This window comes from Petaurus breviceps, unplaced genomic scaffold, assembly GCF_028583685.1.
Source record: "Petaurus breviceps papuanus isolate PSGF00001 unplaced genomic scaffold, PetGlider_PUasm1.0 90723, whole genome shotgun sequence".
Lineage (NCBI taxonomy): Eukaryota > Metazoa > Chordata > Mammalia > Diprotodontia > Petauridae > Petaurus > Petaurus breviceps.
The window spans coordinates 9,694,988-9,715,492 of NW_027187323.1; the positions used below are offsets into that span (position 1 = coordinate 9,694,988).

Below are 20,505 nucleotides of genomic sequence, written 5' to 3' on the forward strand. Positions count from 1 at the left end.
ATGTCGATTATGTTGCCTTTTTTGTTTTTTTTTTTTTTTTGTAGAGCGTATTTTTTTTTTTTTTTTCTCTCAAAATATCAATATTTTTTATTTCTTCCTTTTTTTTTTTTTTTTCAAAAACACCCTTTTCCCCCCCCCCCCCCCCCCGCAGGAAAATTGCTAGCTAGCTATACCTCCGCTATCTAGTATGTCTGGATGTGATTTTTTTTTTTTAATGAAGCATAAGATTTTACACTTACTCCTGTTTTATGTCATTTCATTCAATGTATCTTCCAATCTCTTAATAGATTCAATCACTAGCCAGGTTATACTGATTCAACCAAGATATCTCTTGTATTGATCCTTTTTTGTATATTTTTTTATATCATACTATTTGTGCACCTTTAGAATATTGGCAGAATCCTAACTGGTCTTCACACTGACTACTCCACCCTCTGACCCATTCTATACAACTCAGATCATTCTTTCGAGCAGCACTGCTCTAATCTCATCTCTCTCTTTGCTCAAAAGTCTCACAGACTTCCTGTTGCCTAAAGAACAAAGTCTTTAGTCTCATCTCTAGATACTCCACACCTGGCTCCAACCTATTTTGCCAGCTTTGTCTTACCTTAGTTTTCTTTTCAAACCTTTCTATTCTCTAGTCAAATTAGGTTGCTTGTTTCCACTCAGATATTACCCATGCCTTCCAAGACTTTGACTATGTTTTTCCCTATACATAAAATCCCCAATTTCCTGCCTATCCTTCAAGAACCAGTACAAATGCCACCTCCTTGGACTGATTCTAAGCAGAAGTGATCTCTTGAACTCTTAACATTCTATATACTTCTCATGAACTTATCATATTGAATTTCTTCAGTTAAGTTTTCTGAAAGTAAGAGTACTTCCTCTTTCATTTATACATGTTCAGTATGGCCTAGCATGGTGCCAAAAATGGGTGCAATACATGGTTATTGTTCTTTTTTAGTGATTGCACTGTTTTGAATTGAGGTGAGTACAGTATTTCTTCTTGCTTACAAGTGTTCTTCTTGCCGTTTCTCCCAGATATTCTAGTTTATTCCCTATTTTTATTCTGTGTATGTAGGAGCACACATAGAGTGAGGTGGGCTAATATACTGTGTTTTAGCCCCCAAAGTATGAAAAACAGACAGATTAATTTCCTTTCTCTGAAGAAGCAAACAAATATTTCCTTCCACTCATACTCTAGGGAACTACTCCTGAGAGATGCTCTTCTGTTTTCCTCAAATGACTTGGCCTTCACTCTTTATTTCCTGGCTTCTTTTCTGTCAGACTCAAAAGCTATCTTCAAATCTCTGGTTTGTACTTAATAATATTGGCAGGTTAACAGTATTAAAAAACATACAAGAGAGTTTAAACTTTTAGCTTTCTGAATCCAGTCATTAGTTGACATATTTTCCCATGCTTTCCAAACTGGACAATGAAATGACCACCTGTTAACTACTTACAATGTTCTCATGCCTTTTTAAAAGTAATTTTGGCTTTATCTCTCCATAATCCTGGCGACAATACTTGTGTGAACATTGAGGGCATGGGAAGCCAAAGGCAGCAAACTGACAATAAAGTTTGTGCTTAGACTACTAATAAGGACATGAATAGTCTGATTCTCTAATTCCACATAATTATTTAATCTCAAGGAGATGAAATCAATCCAAATGCATGTTTTAAGAAACCTAAACTAGGGTGGTTAAATATAGTCCTAAGTTCAGAAAGATTTTGCACAGCACGCATAACAGTCTTAAAATATTTTATAGAACATCAAATATGAAACATGCCAATCACCATTTCAAAAAGCATAGTCCAATTTGATATCATATGAGTGGACCACTTTTTACACCTCCCAAATGAAAATGAATATATTAAAATAGGATGAATTCTATCCAGAGTAATAAATGAATATTAACCATATTGACTTACCAACTGATAATTCTTGGCATTAAAAGTGCTTAAAACTGTAAGACCACCCAAGAAATAAGAAACAACTAGTTCCTAAAAATAGACCTTGCTTTAAAGATAAACGGTAAATATTTTAAAAATAAAAGATGGGCCAGGAAAGAGAATTTGGTTTTCATTTCATTTCTGGTAATCTGTTAAAGTGCTCTATAGGACAGATGGACAGAATGATCTGTGCCTCAGTTTCATGATTTGAAAATTACTATTAAGGTTAATGCGCACCCAACAAGTTTGTGACAAATAGTTGCCCTGGCATTTTGAAACTTACTATATGTTAAAAGTGTCAGGTTTCCAATACACAGCCCCAGGGCTATGTATGGCCCATGACAAAACTGAGTACAGTCTGAACCAGATTAAAATAATGAGGAAATACTTTACAAAATAAATAAAAGTAAAATAAAGCAAAGATAACATTACCTATAAAAACTCAGTCAATATTCAGCCCACAATGATCTTTAAGTACAAAATAGTGGTACTATTTCTATTTGAGTTTGACATCACTGGACTGCAAGGTAAACTGAGTTCATTGAGACAGAAGTAGTCAGTGAGTGTTCCAGTGCTTTATCTTGCCATGAAGTTGACCCTGAGTTTTTAGTTATACCAGCAGAGTGCAAGCAGGTCTTTGATGATACCAAGTTTGAAAGACTTTTAATGTTGGCCCGGTAGTAGTAAATTTTAACAAGCCACAGTTTACCTGAATGTAGGGATCCTCATTGCAATAAGTTAGTGACCAAATGATGAGGCTTTTGGTCATAATTCATAAAATGTAATTTTGAAATAGTTAAATTAACCTACTTAGGGATCAAAGAATACAGAAACAGATTCTCAAAGGGTTTTTTCCTATCCCTTTGTCTTCAATGAGGGTTGATTCTAAGCTCAACAGAGTCTCTTTTCTACTAAAAATCTTCACTAAGTTCATACCATTATTTAATAACTAATCCTGCTACTTAAACTAAAGGACTTCGTGTTTGTTATTATTAAACACACACACATACACATATAAACGTTGGTTATTATTAAATACAAACACATATATTTCCCATTCTTTTTGAACTAGACCATGAAATGACCACCTGCAATTGCTAACAATGGTCTCATGTCTTTTTAAAAGTAATTTTGGCTTTATCTCACCAACATATACATACATATGTGTCTTTGTGTGTTCAAGATAGATTTCAAATAAATCTTGCAAAACATTTTATGCCTTGGGTAAATTAGTTCCTTTGATCCAGGATATACTTACTTTCCTGTCCTCTTCCACCCCTCTCTTTTCTCCCCTTGTGCTCACACACACAATCCCTCCCTCCCTCCCTCTCTCTCTCTCTCTCTCTCTTTGTATGTATGTATTTGTATATATGTATATACACATGTATGTTTATTCATATACTGCACATGTATAGTGTATTGTGTAGTGTGAATATACACATATAATATAGACGCATACGTGCACATATAAGTATATATAAAATGTCATATTCTATTTGAGTACTTGTAAATGCACATAAATATAAATACATTTTATACATATGCATATCTATATTTAGTATTGAAATAATATTTAGTGCAAGAGGTCTAAAAGCTCTGTGTTGGTTATAGGATCTTAAATATGAATCAGATAAACAGACATGAAATAAGCATATAAATATGTATATACAATAAGTATAAATTATGTTCTTTACCTGTTTATAGGGAAGCTTAATTTTAAGAGAGATAGGGGGTGCTCAGTGATTAGCTGAAAATACAGTTTTGTAAAATAATGATAATTTGAGGATCCCTCCTGGATTATAAACTTGGGTGCCCAAAAGAGTGGTTATTTAAGTAGAAGAGGTGTCTTTAAGGGAAATGATAAGGAAATTCACCCTGTGAGGAAACTGAATCTGATTGGGACTGTGACAGAAATGAGAACAGAGGAGAGAAGACAATGAGATGTGTTGAGGGAACGCTATCTATCAGAGTGCCTGCCACGTGGGCTAGTTTTTTGCCCCCAAAAGGCAAGGAAGTTATCCCTGAGATCTTACTGGTCCAGAGGACTAAGGCTTGAGCTTAGAGTCAATCTGTCTTGCTTTCATAGAGAAATCCATTTGTCAGCAGGGTAGGATATGGTGACTTGCATAGCCACAAGACATTTGCCAAATATAACAGTCTCTAGTTCCTTCCTTCCTTCCTTCCTTCCTTCCTTCCTTCCTTCCTTCCTTCCTTCCTTCCTTCCTTCCTTCCTTCCTTCCTTCCTTCCTTCCTTCCTCCCTCCCTTCCTCCCTTCTTTCCTCCCTCCCTTCCTCCCTTCTTTCCTCCCTTCATTCCTTCCCTCCTTCCTCTTTCTTTCTTGTCTGCTTTCTTTCTCTGTATAGGCTTTGTAGCCACTCAGTAAAATATAAGCTCTTTTCAGGCAGGGATTGTCTTATTTTTCTCTTCTTTTCTCCAGCGCCTATCATAAGTCTGGAACATAGAGGTTGCTTGTTACATCTAAATGAATGTAAAGAAGAAATAAATGAGAAGACCGGGAATTATCTTTCTTGTCTACCATGGAGCTCTGGGAGAGTATAGAGAAAGCATTTCAAATATCTGCACATCTTTTGAAATTTACTTTCTAACAAAAGGTGAGAAGTTAAATACTTCCAGTCTTACTTTAATGATAATGCTATCCTTTAAAATGTTGAGGAAGGCACAAGTGGAGCTTCTATTATGGATCTTATTTTGACCACTGTAGCTTAACTGGTTGTTGAAGGAGAAATTATCAGAAATTTTGGGGGAAATTATCACACCATCTTAGAGTTTGTAATAGAGGAAAAACCCTGATGACATGGAATAAAATATGTTCTGCATTTGTAGAGAATAGATTTCAAAAGGTTCAGAGAAACCAAGGGTAGGCTGTCATGATCTAATGTTTTACAAATGGGATAATGAAGACATCCTAGGCACAAAATAAAGCTCCTAAGAAGAAAAATAAAAAGATGCAAAGAACAATTCTAATGATAATGATATAAAGGAAGAACATGTGAGTACAAAGGAGACTAAACAGTGAACTTAGAGATAAAGATGAAACAGAAAAAATAAGTATAAAGGATGGAAAAAAAGGGGAGGTAATCCAAGGCAAAAATAAGATAGGTGTATGTTCTTAGATCAGGAGAATGATATGCACATACATACAGCACAGCACTTGTCAAAGCTTCTCATTCTATTTTTGTAGTCAATATGGAGAAATACAGGCCAGAAAATAGTATAGTTAGGTTAATTCACAGTTGGTTAAATGAATGGACCCAAAAAGTAGTTGTTATTTGATGTCAACAAATATGTGGGATCAAAAAAAAAGATTCATTGTAAGGTTTATGGTCTCTGGCATTTCAGTTGAGAAGCCCAGGGATCTGACTTTGGCCTTGTCAGATCTGAATTTGGCCTTAATATTTTTATTAATGACTTCAATGAAGGCATACATAAGCATGCAACCAAAATGGCACAAAATTAGAAGGGATAACTAACCTTTTAGAGTCAGGATACAAAAATATCCATGTTTTCTATTTGAAGGTTGTCACATGGAAGAGGGATTAGATTTGTTTTGTTTGCCTCAGAAGTCAGAATTAGGACCAAAGGTTTGGAGAGGAAGATTTCAATTCAACATAAAGGGAAAAAATGTTCCTAACGATTATAGCTACCCACAAATGGAATAGGCTATCTTGGGAGGTAGTAGGTTCTTAGTCCATAGAACATTTTAATTATTTGTTAGTAATGTTGAGGGCATTATTAGTCGCATAAAGGTTAGATCATGTAATCTCTGTATTTCTTGTGAGATTCTGTGAATATCCTGCCTCTGTGATAATTATTAGAAAATATAATTATTAACTAGCCCGAGGTATATTACCACTGGATGAACTAATTCAGAGGTCATTTATAAAGTTCCTCTGTAGTCTGTAAGACTGGGGTTGTAGTTTAGGCTCTAACATTAACCTTTCCATATTTCATTGTCCTAACCTCAAATATCAGAGGATTAGAGTAGGTGATCTCTGTGGTTTCCATAAGTACTTCACTCTAAAATAGTCTTTCTTATTTTACTTTGTCACATTCTACATTCAACCCACGCAATCTCCCACACCCACTCCCCCAATTTGACACTTGGTAGCATCACATAGTTCAACAGAAACTCCCAGAAGACTTAGACCTAGAATCTCTGACTAGACTGCTCACCTCAGGCTTCTACACATATATCTTTATAAGCATACAAATCACCTTCAGCCCACAGATGGTGGCAGATGATTGACATTTCTCACTTTGAGAATAAGTCACAGACCTGTACAGCCTGGCTATCATTTAGAGAATCAGAGCTTTTCTTTAAGCAGGGACCATGACCTCACAACATATTTTCTCAATTGGCACTATGAACAAGCCACAAGCAAAACAGAGACAACTGCCCTCCAGTGAGTGAAGGGCTTTTCAAGAAATTGCTAAGAATCTCATGTGCGTAGGATGACTTTGGCCCAAAGTCCCATTTCAACGGATTTGTTTTTCCTAAGCACTGCATTTAGAATTAACTGACATGGAAAATGTAAAGGAAATACTCACTTAAAGATTTTCTGTGTTCAGGTTTTTGTTCTTTTATTTCTCTGTCACAATGATCCAACAATTCTGTACTAGAAGATCTCTGGATTTTGAACAACTCCAAATTTCTTGATGTACAGCTTTGATCCTTTGGCTGCAGTGAAAACAAACAAAACAAAACCACTTAGGTCTGATATAGACAGCGTTTGTCTATTTCAGCACGGAATTTGTCAGAGCTTCTCATCCTATTTTGTGGGCAATGTGGAGAAATAGGCTAAGTATGTCTGATGAAAAAAATAGAATTAATGTAACATTATGTTCTCTGGAATTTCATTTTAATTTAAAAAAGAAAATTTTAAATGGGAAAATGTATGGGACAGGAGCCCAATTACAAACCCCATGAGTGAATTTATTTTTCAGATGTTATTTTGTTTATCATACTACATCCAGGGTGATAAAGACCTAATTTATTTCAAAGTTTTATCTTTCTCCCACGATGCAAACTGGACAAGATTAAAAGCTTATAAATCTCAGCAAAATTTTACAAAAAAATTCCCTTATGATTGTCCTATAAATGTCTATAATATGATTTTTTTCCCTCTCTCTTAAGATTTTGTAGAAATGAGCATCTTGTCAAGTAATTTTGCTTCAGTGGAAAATCGATTTATTTTGAAGGAATCACCCTTCTAAACTGAAAGCTAGATCTGGCTGGGTAATTAAAAATAGTTTTTTTGAAATATGACATGCTTACTTTCAAAAGGAAAAAAAATTACAGCTCAATAGAAAAATAATAGTAATCGGATACAAAGGAATATTATTTGCTAGTGCTATTTTTGTAAATTGGCACTGTGAAAATGCATAAAGGGCTTAAATGTATTAATATTTCTATTTGAGAATATATATTATAGGCTACATAAACTGAAAATGTAAAAATTCATTAGTTATTAAGCGCTTGTGTGCTTTTTACAACCACCAGTAAACCAATGCCCTTGTTATTCTATAGAAATGAATTGTACCATTCTTTTTAAAGGGAAGAATAAAATGACATTTAGTCCCACAGTACTTTCTGCTGGACCTATTTTTCCCCCTCTGGAATACATAAGCTCAAAATAAATTAATATCTGTCAATCTACATCAGCTATTTAAATGTATGTGGTTTATATCCCTAAGCAAGGAGGTTTAAATGACTGTATTTTAATTAATAAAGGTAACAGCCAAAACAAATACACACCAATCTGTCAATTGCATTTTTGATTGCATGGAACCAATCCAATATGATGAAGTCGATATCTGACTGAAGAAGGAACTCATTTCCTGATACTGTTGTGATCTAGAGGAAAAATTGACAGGTAAGCAAACCATGTAAGATAGATCTTTTATACTTTAAAAAATATGATATTTTTTTTCAACATACACACTTTTGTAAACTGAAATGCTTTTTTTGCATTTTAGTAATTACTTCTCTGGGAATGAGGATAGGACCATTTTGAACCACTTTCTATAAACTGTTTGCTCATGTCATAACCAATATATTATTATCTCAACAATAAGAACTATTATCCAAGTCATCCCAGAACAGCATCTTTCGGACACAAGCAGCAAGATACCAGGAAGTTCAGAGACAATAGGTTCCTCAATCACAATCTCAAAATAAACTGGTGCACCTGAGCGGGACAGGATTCACCCCAAGGTTTTTGATTTTTATGTTGTCTTTTTAAAATCTAATGTGTTACTGTTTAATTTCAGTTTACTGGGGATTCTGAAACAGATTATTTACCAGAGAGACTAATGAAAACTTTTCCCAAAAAAGTGGTCAAATGAATAACATCCAGCAATTTCTATTTCCCTTATCATAGTGGCAAATAATAGGCAACTAATAAAGAACCAATTTACCAAGCAAGGGTGTTTAGTAAAATAAAATTCATTTATACTTTGACCCTCACATAGGGGAGATTTACCAAGTGAACATTCATTCCATTGATAGTCAGCTCTGTTATATTTTTGGATGTTTCTGGAGTGAAAATATGCATTTCTTTATCATGCTGAACTTCCCATTCCCACCCAGCCACACCCCTTTGTCTCATATTTGTGGTCAGAAGCATCAGGTTCATAGAAACTGAGAAGTATTCTTGCTTTCGCACATAAAGGGCTACTCAGAAAAGAATCCGATTATAGCGTATATGCAAACATTCCATTAGGCCATCAGACTGAAATGTGAGGCTATTTTCTTTGTGATATCAGCTTTGTGCTTCCTCACTAGAATGAACCCCTCTGCATACCATTTCTCCACCGATGTCACACAACAAGTGAGGTCTGAGGGATCTTGAGTTCTGACTTTTGAAAATATTCCAGAAAGAACCAGTCATCTTTTCATATTTTTAAAAGACTCAACACTAAAATGTGGTATTAGTTTTGAGCATCACAAACTATATTCTAACGTCAGTGTGATTCTACCCATCATCCAAATGATCATCAGTGACCAAAATAACTCATGCCACATAGCTCTATAATTAATTAGACAAATCTCAACTACAGTAATCTCCAAGTCCTTAAGAGAACTCCAAGTGTATTGGGTATTATTTAAAAAAAAAAAAAACGAAAACAAAACAAAAACCTTCTCTGGTGTCAATTTTCTTTATGATGTGACCAACCTTGTGTCAGGTTATGATTGCTTATCAAGGCAGTGTTCTTCAAAGTAGCGAAAAAAGTGTTACCATACTATGTGCAATTGTAACAAAGAAGGATTTGGTTAGTAGAAGGCACTTACTTTCCCAAATTTGAATTCAGACATATTATTGGGACTAAACTCTTTCTTTCCCTCCCTTTCTTTCTCCTCCATCCTCTCAAAGGAATGTAAGTTAGGGATGACCACAAGTAACTGAATCCTTTCTTTTATATCTCATCTTCAAGACAGTGAAACTGATAGTTGCCCCATGATCTGAATTGTTTTAATAATGTCCCTTCTTTAAGGTCCGTTTAAAGTAATCACTTAATAAAGCAGTGCCACGAAACAGTTTAACTTAAAATGAAGTAATTTCTGACTAGTGGCAGGCAGGTAACCAGTGAGGTGTATAAGATACTGGTTAACTAGTTATATAACAGACTTTTAACCTTGACTTTTAAAAATGAATTTCTGCTAAAATATTTTGGGGATATGAATGAATTCTGTAATATCACAATTTATTAATGTACATATGGATAAACAAACTAAATATAATGAAAGATCCCATCTACTACATCTCAGCCACTATAAATAGAGCCCTACTAATTTTTTTTAAAAAAGAATAACATTTGCAAAAAAGGAGTAACAAATATAAATAGCTTTATTGGGCTCTGAAGGTTTAGGAAAGATCCGAGAAAGTTTAGAATTCAGTCTACCAATATTCAAAATCTTTATAAAATGCAAGTAATTCATCATTACATTAGCATTTCTGTTGCATGCTATGCAGAGTATCTTTTACTGCTAACACAATCAAAAGCAAATTGCATTTGTAAGTTGCTTTGTCTGAATATATTACTTTAATAATCATACATAATCAGTAATTTATGAATAATTTTTTTAAAAGATAGAACAGAGAACTGGGTGAATGAGCTTCATTCAAAACATACTATCAGTGAGTTACAGTTCATATTCCTCCCTTTCTTTCTTTGTACTAATCTTCAGAGTAACTAGACAGTTTCAAGAAGACTGCTACTGCTCTCTACAGTTTAAATGCATCCACTTCTTAATTACAGTCAATAATTGACTTTGTTCTGCTCCATTCCAGTCATTCAGAGGAAAGCATTTCCAAAGGCTTTGGCTGGCAAATCCCATTTAATGTGTAGGTTTCCTAACCCACTCTTAGATATTACCTCTTTAGGATTTCTGATAAATAGTTCTTGGAAGGGTTTGCTGAACCATATTTGCACATTGAACAATCGAATTTTCAACACCCTTGGGAAAGATATCAATAAAGCATGCCAGCTTTGACTGAACCTTATGATTGAACAATTTATGATTACCATCTAAAGACATATATATTTAAAAAAAATAGGCTTAAATGATTCCATGCTAAGCTTGCTTATACATGCTCTCTATATTAGATTTTGCTGAAATAACCATAGGAGCTCAGAAAAAAAAGAAAGAAGAATTTACAGTAAACACAAAGGTCTCTGGTAAGAGCTGCCAGTTTCTATTTTGCTTAGTCTTCCAGTTTCGATAAATGTCTTTTGAAATCCCTCCTCTCCACTAAATCATAGTTGGAGATATATATCCTGTGACAAGTAAGCTGTCCTAATGAAGTGCCAGTGTTGTCAATAATACATATGTCTAAGTAATGGCAATCCTCTGGAATTGTCTAAAGTAATGTGTTCAAACTTTTTCAGGAAATAAGAATCCATTTGAATACCTGCTGGCAATACGTTTACGCTCAAGACATTTTAGGTATGTTCACTCAGCAGCACACATATTCTTTAAGACTTTTGTATCTAATACTAATTGAACAATGTTATTCTTTTGTTCCTTGAGGAGATTCCTTTGAGCAATGAAAATGGGAGAATTTGATTTCAGAGCCCTCCAAACCAAAGACATATCTGCTCCAAAATTATGTTTTGGCTTTTCATTAAGCAAAGGCTATCTTATTTATAATCTTAGTTAAGTTAGGACCATTTGGTTTTTAGAGCATAGTATTTCTGTATTTTTTTTGCTAAGTATAACTATTTTCTTCACTTATAATAGAAGCCCATTTTTTTTTTGGATTTCTGTGGACAGGAAATTTAACTCATATTTTGGGCTCCACCCATAGAGCTGGCTATAAGTGGGAGTCAAAAGATGTTTCATAGCTATAACTTTGACATAGATGAGGAAGCCTCAGTACCCATTTCAGCAATGAGGTTCCATTGTGTTCTTTTATGTGCTACATGAAAAATGATAGTAGAACATGAAAGTTTATACTATTCTAAGTTTTTCCTTATCTCATTTACCAGAAAATATTTAGGAGAGCTTATAATTAACCCGTAATCATAAACACTCTGTAAACACAACATATTTTCTTTATATACTGAACTGCATTTATCTTCAATAAGGTTGCAAAAGCAAGTGGAAGAAGTATCAAAAGTGTATGCCATCAACAGTTAACTAGGTTACACCTTCTTTTAGATGGGACTATCCTTCCCATACTCAGGCAGATCCATCAGTCAAGGAATATTTAGTAATAGCTTGTTATGTGCAAGCACTACATACAGGTCCTCTAAGTAGGTAGGGTTACATGCCACTAACTATATGGTGCAATTAATATTGAGGTGATCATCCACAGGTCTCTCAAAACTAAGAAAATTGTACCCAGATATAACACATTATAACAGTTTACTTTTGTAGAAAAATAAAAAGCACAGGCTTATATGATGCTGTAAAGTTTTCAAAGCATTTTACACATATTATTTCATTTAATCCTCACAACTCTGGAAGCAGATAATGCAAAAATGAGCACTCACACTGTCTCTATGAGGAAACAGAGTAGCAAACAGAATTAGTGATTTGCCAGCGTCAGTGGCAAGTACATGGTGGAGTTGAGATTTGAATCCAAATCTTACAACCTTAAATCTATAGTTTTATTACCACTGCTTTATCATCAGCATAAACTTTTTTGGCATATATTATATGTAAAGCACCACAGTGTGTACATGCTGAGGATTTATGACCCTTGTTTGAGACACGGAATATGCACATTTAAAAGTAGATTACAATATAATATAGCATGAGGTGTAGGTCAACTGCCAGGTCAAAGGGAGGAGAAGGAAGAATAGGGAGAGGGAGAGAGGGAGAAAGACACACACACACACACACACAGACAGACAGAGAGAGGCAGAGAGAGACAGAAAGACAGAGAGAGAGGAAGGGAGGGTGGAGAGAGACAGAGACAGAGAGGTAGAGAGATAGAAAATATGAGTATAGAAGCTTGGTATATTGTCCTTTAAAACTGTGCTAATCATATCTCTGGTGTTATAACAATATAATCACTAGAGCAGGAAAATTAATTTCCTACAGGATCTCAAAGCATCCAATGAATATTCACTTTTCTAACATTCTTGAGTGTAGAACATCTATAAAAAGGAGGAAATTAGGGCATGATGGAGGCTACTGTCAACAATAACAATAAAAATAACAGGAACAACATATTTCTATGAAACTTTGAGATTTATAATGAACTTTCCTCACACTAACTCTGAGATAGACACTACAAGTATTATACCACTTCACAGATGAGAAAACTAAGATCCAAACAACTGAACCTTTAATCAAGCCATCATCATAAAAATTGGCAAGATTTTGAGATTCTAAGGATTGTGACTTAAAGCTCCCACATATCTATGGTCCAGGTGATAGAGCACTGGGAGACCTACCTCAGACACTTATTAGCTACATGACCCTGGGCAACTCACTTAATATCTTTCAGACTACAAATTTAACATCTTAGGAGCCTGATTTCTAGTATCATTGTTTCCTTCTTAATCAAAAGCACACTAGAATATAAATATATCAGAACAGGAAAGGTTCAGTATATAGTCATCATAATTTTGCTTGCATTTGTGAAATTGAGTGTGTGCCTTTTTTTCCTTTTGTATTTTAAGAAATGTAATCAAAATTATTTTTTAAAAAGTTGTTTCTTCTTTGTAAACCTTGACTCTCATCACTCCAATAACTTTTTTTTCTGATAAGTCATACATAAACTCTCAAAAACTTATAGTATACACATCACATGTTATTATACATACATGCAAATTCATTTGTTTATGTGCACATATGTATGCATATATAATTATGTATCATGGCATAGTGGATACATTGCAGGTGTCCAAGTTGGTAAAACCTAGGTTTGAGTCATGCATCTGAGAGAAACTGGTTGTGTGGCCTTGGTCAAGTCATTTACTTCATAGCACTCCCCAGCAATTTTCTAGAATTATATTGTATGATGACTGGTAGTCTGCACTTGTGGTGAGAATTTCTTTTCTGAGAGTCCCCCACATCAATCACAAGCCTGTATATAATTCTGTCTGTCTGTCCATCTGTCTATCCTATCTATTCATTAGTCAGAAATATTAAGGTCCCAAACTCCAGCAATGAAAGAGAGAGAGAGAGAGAGAGAGAGAGAGAGAGAGAGAGAGAGAGAGAGAGAGAGAGAGAGAGAGAGAGAGAGAATTATAGGATTTAGTTGCATTTTTTTCATCTTACATCATAAATTGCACACATCATATAGGTGATCAAATGAGGGTTGTCATGGTTATACTAATAGTTAAATTACTTAGTGGGCTCAAAGGTATTTATGGCTACTAAAGAAATTAAATTATCTAGGCTGCATGTCTGTCTCAAATTACAGTCTGGCATTAGTAACCCCTAACATTTTTCTGACCAATAGAACAAAGTTATCATAAAAGTAAGGGTGAAATATCAGTTCAGAGTAAAAGGTCTTCAACTTGTCTTTCCAAAAATGTTACTTGTTAAAACATTTTGTGAGAAAGTATTTGCCTTGTGTTCCCAATGTTGCTAGATGTTAAGTAAATATATGCTAATTGCAAAAAAAGAGGTTGTTTTGGCAACTCTCTTATTAAAATGCATTTGTAACCCCCATCTGTCATGAAAGTTTTGAAAAGTTTGTTTACTTTGGATAGCAGCCTTATCCAGGGTTACCCTAGCAAACAATGATAGCAGTCTTCAGAAGTTGTGTGAGGAACAAGCCACTGGGGAACCATTTTTGTTTTAATTGGCACACACAAACACTTTTCTGGTCTGTCGAGAAGATCAAGCTAATATGCATGGAGGGTGTTATATTCTGAGCTTTGGGGAGCAGTAAAGCTCCCTTTATTTAAGTAATTTAAATGATAGACTGCAAAAACTTTGCAAGTCAGAAAAATGTTTTATCCTTTCTTAGGGAATATTTGTTTTAAGCAACAAAAAATGTTCTACATATCTAAAGATGTTGAACCTTATGTTATAATCACTCGGCTTCTTCTGACTCTGTGAAATGTTACTAAATCGACTCACTGCTAAATAAAGCAGACAAGCCAGAGCTCCCGCCTTTCTACAACTCCCCCTGTCTTAACAAATCCAAATCTATTAGTTTCCAGATGATTATTAGCTAAATTTTCGATGTGTTTGGGTGACTGATTTGCCTATACACTCATCAGAGACCTAGCTAGTATTATCACATCAAAATAACCTGATCACATAAGTAATTTGTTTTTTAATAGAAAGTAAACAACTCTTTGGATTACACACATTACAGATCTCAAATGGATTCTAAATCTTAAAAGTTTAAGGTGAGTCTTGCAAGGACCAATGCTTTCCTATGTAAAATTGAGCTGCACTTTTGTTAGCCAAACAATTTAGTCCCTGCATTCTCACAATATGAGTTTGTTTGTATGATAAAAATTTTCTTTGTTCTGAAAATTCACACTGTCAGGAAAAAAAGGAGAAAATACCCATACTAGCTGCCCTTTGAGAAAGAGTAGTGAACCACCCACTCCTCTTCTTTGCTTCCTCCAAAGACCATAGAATCAAAGGAGCATAAATAAAGAGGTGGAAGGGACCCTCAGTGGTCATACAATCCAAAGCACTCAATTTACAGAGAAGGAAACTCATAACCAGATACTATTAATTAGGGAGCAGGTGTTAGAGGTGGGGTTTGAACACAAGTTCAATGAATCCAGAACCCCTCAGCATATCATACTAAATAACAAGTGATCAAAAATGTAAACAAATTTATTTTTACTGTCTTCAATAATTATAAAATAATAATTATTTTAAGTACCCAGTCTTTTCATTGTTACATGAAATTGAAAGCATGTATACATTCAGAACTCCTTTAATAATTTTCAGCGAACAAATTCAGCAGTCTGACAATAAACTAAATTGTTTCTTTTGTCTGTAATGCTAAAAATAAATATTACTGAAAATAGTTGACAGAAGTCTTTGATGGCTGAAGGCATCAACTTAGTTCTATTTACAGTTAATTTTTAAACCCAGAGGGAAGTTTGCTCAAGATAAACTAATCATCCCAGAATTTCTATTCTGCCAATACCCAAAAGCCATGTGTCACTAAAACATTTGAGTAGCCACAGGACTATAACTTGCTCAGTCAATGGTGTTAGAACATCTGCTGTCGACTTCACCTACCACCACGTTAAAATGAAGAGAAATTTGATAATTCAAGTCAATGTAGAGACTCTTTAATTATCTGTGCTCTTGTAGGTGTTTGAATATGATTTATTGTGCCAGTTGCATGCATAATTTCCATGTTACCTATAAACATGTTTAGTAGATGAATTTTCAATTTGAAAAAAAGTCCTGATGCTTTCTAGTCTAGTACCATAGACACCCAATCTTCAGTGTGCACTAGTAGACATGGCATTTGTACAATATTCATAGCTACCATAAAATCATTACTTTACATCCTATCAAGCTCCCTTTGCTTCTTTCTCACCATTTTATTTTGTATTTACAATGTATATAATTTGCATTTCCTTATCTGTGTATATGTTGTTTCTTCTAAGCAGAATGTAAGACTCTTGATCGTAATGATAATTATATCCTTAGTGTCTGACACATAGCTTAATAAATGTCTATTGAATAAAGTTCTGGTATCTGTGCAAATAGGGCAAAATTTGGAAGGACTTCAGATGAATAACAAAGAGTTATGTTCACATCTTAATGAGCACTTTTGTCTGATTGCATTCTAATATCATGTACAAATTATTTTTCAACTTTTTTGGGTAATCATCAAGTATGAATTTTCTTTCCATCTTTCACCTCCTCGCCCTCTTTATTCCCAATCCCTCAATTTAAAAAAAAAGAGAAAAATAAAATTCATAAAACATACAGTCAAAACAAATTTCAACATTGGCCATGTTCAAAAATATATGTCTCATTTCCATTTCAAATATATCCCCCCTAAGATTGGATGTGGGTAGCCTGCTCAATCCTGTTTTCTGGAATAATGGGTGCTCACTACATTGATTAGAGTTACTAAGTTTTTGAAAATTGTCTTTGCAATGTTATTATTACAATAGTTGTTCTCATGGTTCTGTTCACTACACTTTGCATCAATTCATATGTAATCCAGGGTTTCTCTGAAATTTTTCCTTTTGTTATTCTTAAGGCACAATAACATTGAAATATATTTTTAAAACAAAACCTAATTATCCACTTCTCAGTTGATGGGTATCCACTTAATTTCCAGGTCATTATAACTTCAGAATAACAATGACTATAACAATGACAACAACAAACAATTTGTTACACCATTTTCAGTCATGTCTCATTCTTTGTGACATGCTTCTGAGGGGAGGTGTGGGGGGGGGTCTTTGCAAAGATACAGGAGTGAGTTGTCATTTTCTTCTCCAGCTCATTTTTATAGATGGGGAATTGAGGCAAACAAGGTTAAGTAACTTGTCCAGGGTCACACAGTTTCCAAGGCTGGATCTAAACTCAGGTCTTCCTGACTTCAGGTCTGGCCCTCTATTGACAGCTCCATCTAGTCGCCCTAATAGAGTATTACTAGAAATATTTTTTGTACATATGTCTAATCATGGTATGATTAGGTAAGAAGTGCAGTGGCTAGATTACCTGGCTTGGAGTCGGGAAGACTCATCTTCCTGAATAAAAATCTGGTCTCAGACACTAACTAGCTGTGTGATCCTGGGCTCAACCTTGTTAGCCTCAGTTTCCTCATCTGTAAAATGAGCTGGAGAAGGAAATGGAAAATCACTCCAATATCTTTGCCAAGAAAATGACATGTGGGGTCATGAAGAGTCAGACATGACTGTAATGACTCAATAGCAGCAACAATAACTAATCACACTTTCGCTGGATTGACTTTTGGACATAGTTCAGAATTATAATATTCTGAATGTAGTTTATTTTAAAATAACAATAACATTTATATAAAGCCTACTACGTGCCAAGCAATGTGCAAATGATTTATAAAAATTTCATTTGATCCCCACAATAACCCAGAGACATTGGTGCTATCATAATTCCCATATTATGGCTGAGGACAGTTAAGGCATTAAGGACAGTTAAGAGATTAAGTGACTCCCTTGAGGTTATATATCTAGTAAATATCTGAGGTCAGATTTTTACTCAATTCTTCCTGATTGCAGGTCCAGTGTCCTATCCACCATACCTCTTAGCTACCCTAATAAAGTTATCACTAGAAATATTTCTGTATATAGGTCTGATTAGTGTATCACCAGATCAAAATATGTACACATCTTTGTCTTTGGCTTTCTGGACATAGTTTCAAATTGCTTTCCAAAATACATATAGCAATTCACAGCAACAGTAACTGTGCATTAATGTGCCTCCCCCCACCAACTTCTTCAATATTTGTCATTTTCCTTTTTTGTCAAATTGATGGTTATAAGGTTGAATTTCAGAGTTGCTTTAATTTGAACTTCTCTAATTATCACTGATTTGGAATGTTTTGATATCCTTGGGTAATTTATCATTTTGGAATGAATTTTATTCTTATAAATTTGAATTAGTTCATTAGATATCTTAGAAATGAAACCTTCCTTTATCAGAAAAATGCTATAAAGATTTTTCTTTAATTATTTCTTTCTAATACCAATTGTATTTCCTTTGCTTTTGAAAAAAAACTTTTAACATTATATAATCAAAACTGTTCATTTTATCTTCCATAATTCTCTCTATACTACATTTTTTTTCATGAACTCTTCTTTTATCTATAGATCTGAAAGGTGATATCTGTCTTGCTTTCCTGTTTACTAATTGACTTTTTATAATTAGTCACATATCTATTTGGGGCTTATCTTGGTATATGGTGTGAGATGTTGTCCTAAACTTAACTTCTGATAGACTATTTTCCTATTTTTCCAGAAGTTTTGTAGAACGATTAGTCTTCACCCCATTAGCTGGGGATGTTGGATTTAATCAAACATCATGAAGTTGTGCTCATTCACTTCTGAAGACTGTATACTTTGACTATTCTATTGATCAACCTCTACTTTTTTAACTAGTACCAAATAATGTGATGATTAATGCTTTATAGTATAGTTTGAGGTCTGCAACTTCCTCATTTCCCCCCATGGTTTACCTTTAAATTTTTGATCTTTTGTTCCTCCAAGCGAATTTGTTTAATTTTTTTGAGTTTAGCTCCCTAAAAAAATCACTTTGATAGTTTTACACAGTGAAACAATATGTAAATTAATTTAAGTAGCATTATCACTTTAATTATTTTGCCTTAGCCAATCTATTAGCAATTAATATTTCTTCAGTTATTTAGGTCTGCCTTTATCTCCATAAATGTTTTATAGTTGTATTCTTATTGTTCATATGTATATCTTAGAAGGTAGTCTCACAATTATTTTAAGTATTTTATAGTTATTTTAGATGGACTTTTTTTTTCATTTTGTTGGCAACATAAAGAAATTCTGGTGGTTTATGTAGATATATGATTATTAGTCTCTTCAAGAAATTAAAATTCAACTAATTTTAGGTGACTAAATTAATTTTATTTTCTCTTTTCCTGTGCTTATTCTGTAGAATATCTTTTTCTTGTCAAACTAATATCACTTCCATTTTTAGTAGTATACCACATCATAGGTATATACCACATATACATTATTAGGAAGCCCTACATTTTATTGCCATTACATATAATTGTAGCTCTGTGTTTTAGATAGCTACTAGTTTTCATATTAGGGAAAGAAAGGTCTATTTATTTCTATTTTTTATGTTTTTTTCCTTTTTAAAAAACATAAAAAACCCAGAAAAGGTGGTTTATTTTGTCAAAAGCTTGACAAAAGCTTTTGTCAAAAACTATTCATACAACTGTATGATTTTTATCGTTCTTGTTTTGTTATCAATGTGGTTAACTATATTTTCAGTTATCCTGATATTGAACCAACTCTACATTCCTGGTATTAAACCCAACCTGGCCACAGTTAATAAACTTTTTGATATGCTGCTGTAGTTTCTTTATTAATACGTTATTAACATTTTGCATCAATATTCAGCATGGATATTAATGTAGGGTGTTTTCTTCTACTTTGATTCTTCCTGATAATATAGAAGGAATTTAGTTGACTTCCCTTGTTTTCCTATTTCTCAAACAACTAATTTAATATAGAAATTAATTGTTCTTTGAATGATAGAATTTATGAATCTATCAGGTTTGTGGACTTTTTTCTCTTTTGATAATTCATTTATGACCTGTTCAAATTTTTTTTTTATGAAATTGTATCATTTATTTTTCTATTTCTTATTCTGTTTAACTGGGAATTTTACATTCTGGCAAATATTTACCTACATGTCTCTCCACCTTGTTCACAAGGATAATGTGATGGATTTTGTGAAATGCTCTACTAAAATAACGGTTAATAATGTTCATAGAGTATTTCACTGACCTACCAGTCATAAAACGAAATGAACTTGAATGAATTAAAAAAAACCACTTATTAAGTACTTATTCTATGCCAAGTAAAGAGCTAAGCACTAGATATACAAATACAAAAGCAAATATCGTGTCTGTCCTCAAGGGGTTTATAGTCTAAAAGGGAGACAACACACAAAGAAAAACAAATGATGGCCATGGAAAGGTACTTTAGTTATGGGGGTGGTGGTTGGGCCACAGTGGAGGAAAGAAACATATCTTATCCAGGAATAATGCAGAGTAGATTTAGGTATAGTGCTAAAAGAGATGAGACCAGGAGGAAGGAAGTAGACAAAGTCAGGAGTGAAATGAGGCATGGTTGGGACTTCTCCTGAAATAATGGTTGAGGTAAGATAGATAGTGTAAGCTCACTTAAGACAGACTATTTTGTTTAGGTTTTTGTGTGCCCATGGCCTAGCACAGTACAATGCATGTGGCGGGTTATTTAATAAATGTTTGTTAAAATGAACTGTATTAGGCTGGCATGACTTGTTCTTGATGATGTCATTCTGACTCTTAGTGATTGCTGATTCCCTTTCCAAGCACTCTGGAACCATTCCTGTGTGCATCACAATGA

General features: G+C 34.0%; 1 protein-coding gene across 1 annotated transcript in view; it reads right to left on the reverse strand.

The window, feature by feature from the left end:
• The window catches only part of ARHGAP15 (Rho GTPase activating protein 15), an 859,970-nt gene that overhangs the window by 428,585 nt on the left and 410,880 nt on the right, over positions 1 to 20,505 (reverse strand). Inside the window, exons 7-8 of the mRNA XM_069066760.1 lie at positions 7,730 to 7,828; positions 6,523 to 6,652 (exon numbers count right to left, since the gene is read on the reverse strand). Of these exons, the coding sequence (XP_068922861.1) occupies positions 6,523 to 6,652; positions 7,730 to 7,828 (229 nt within the window). The remainder of the gene's footprint in view (positions 1 to 6,522; positions 6,653 to 7,729; positions 7,829 to 20,505) is intronic.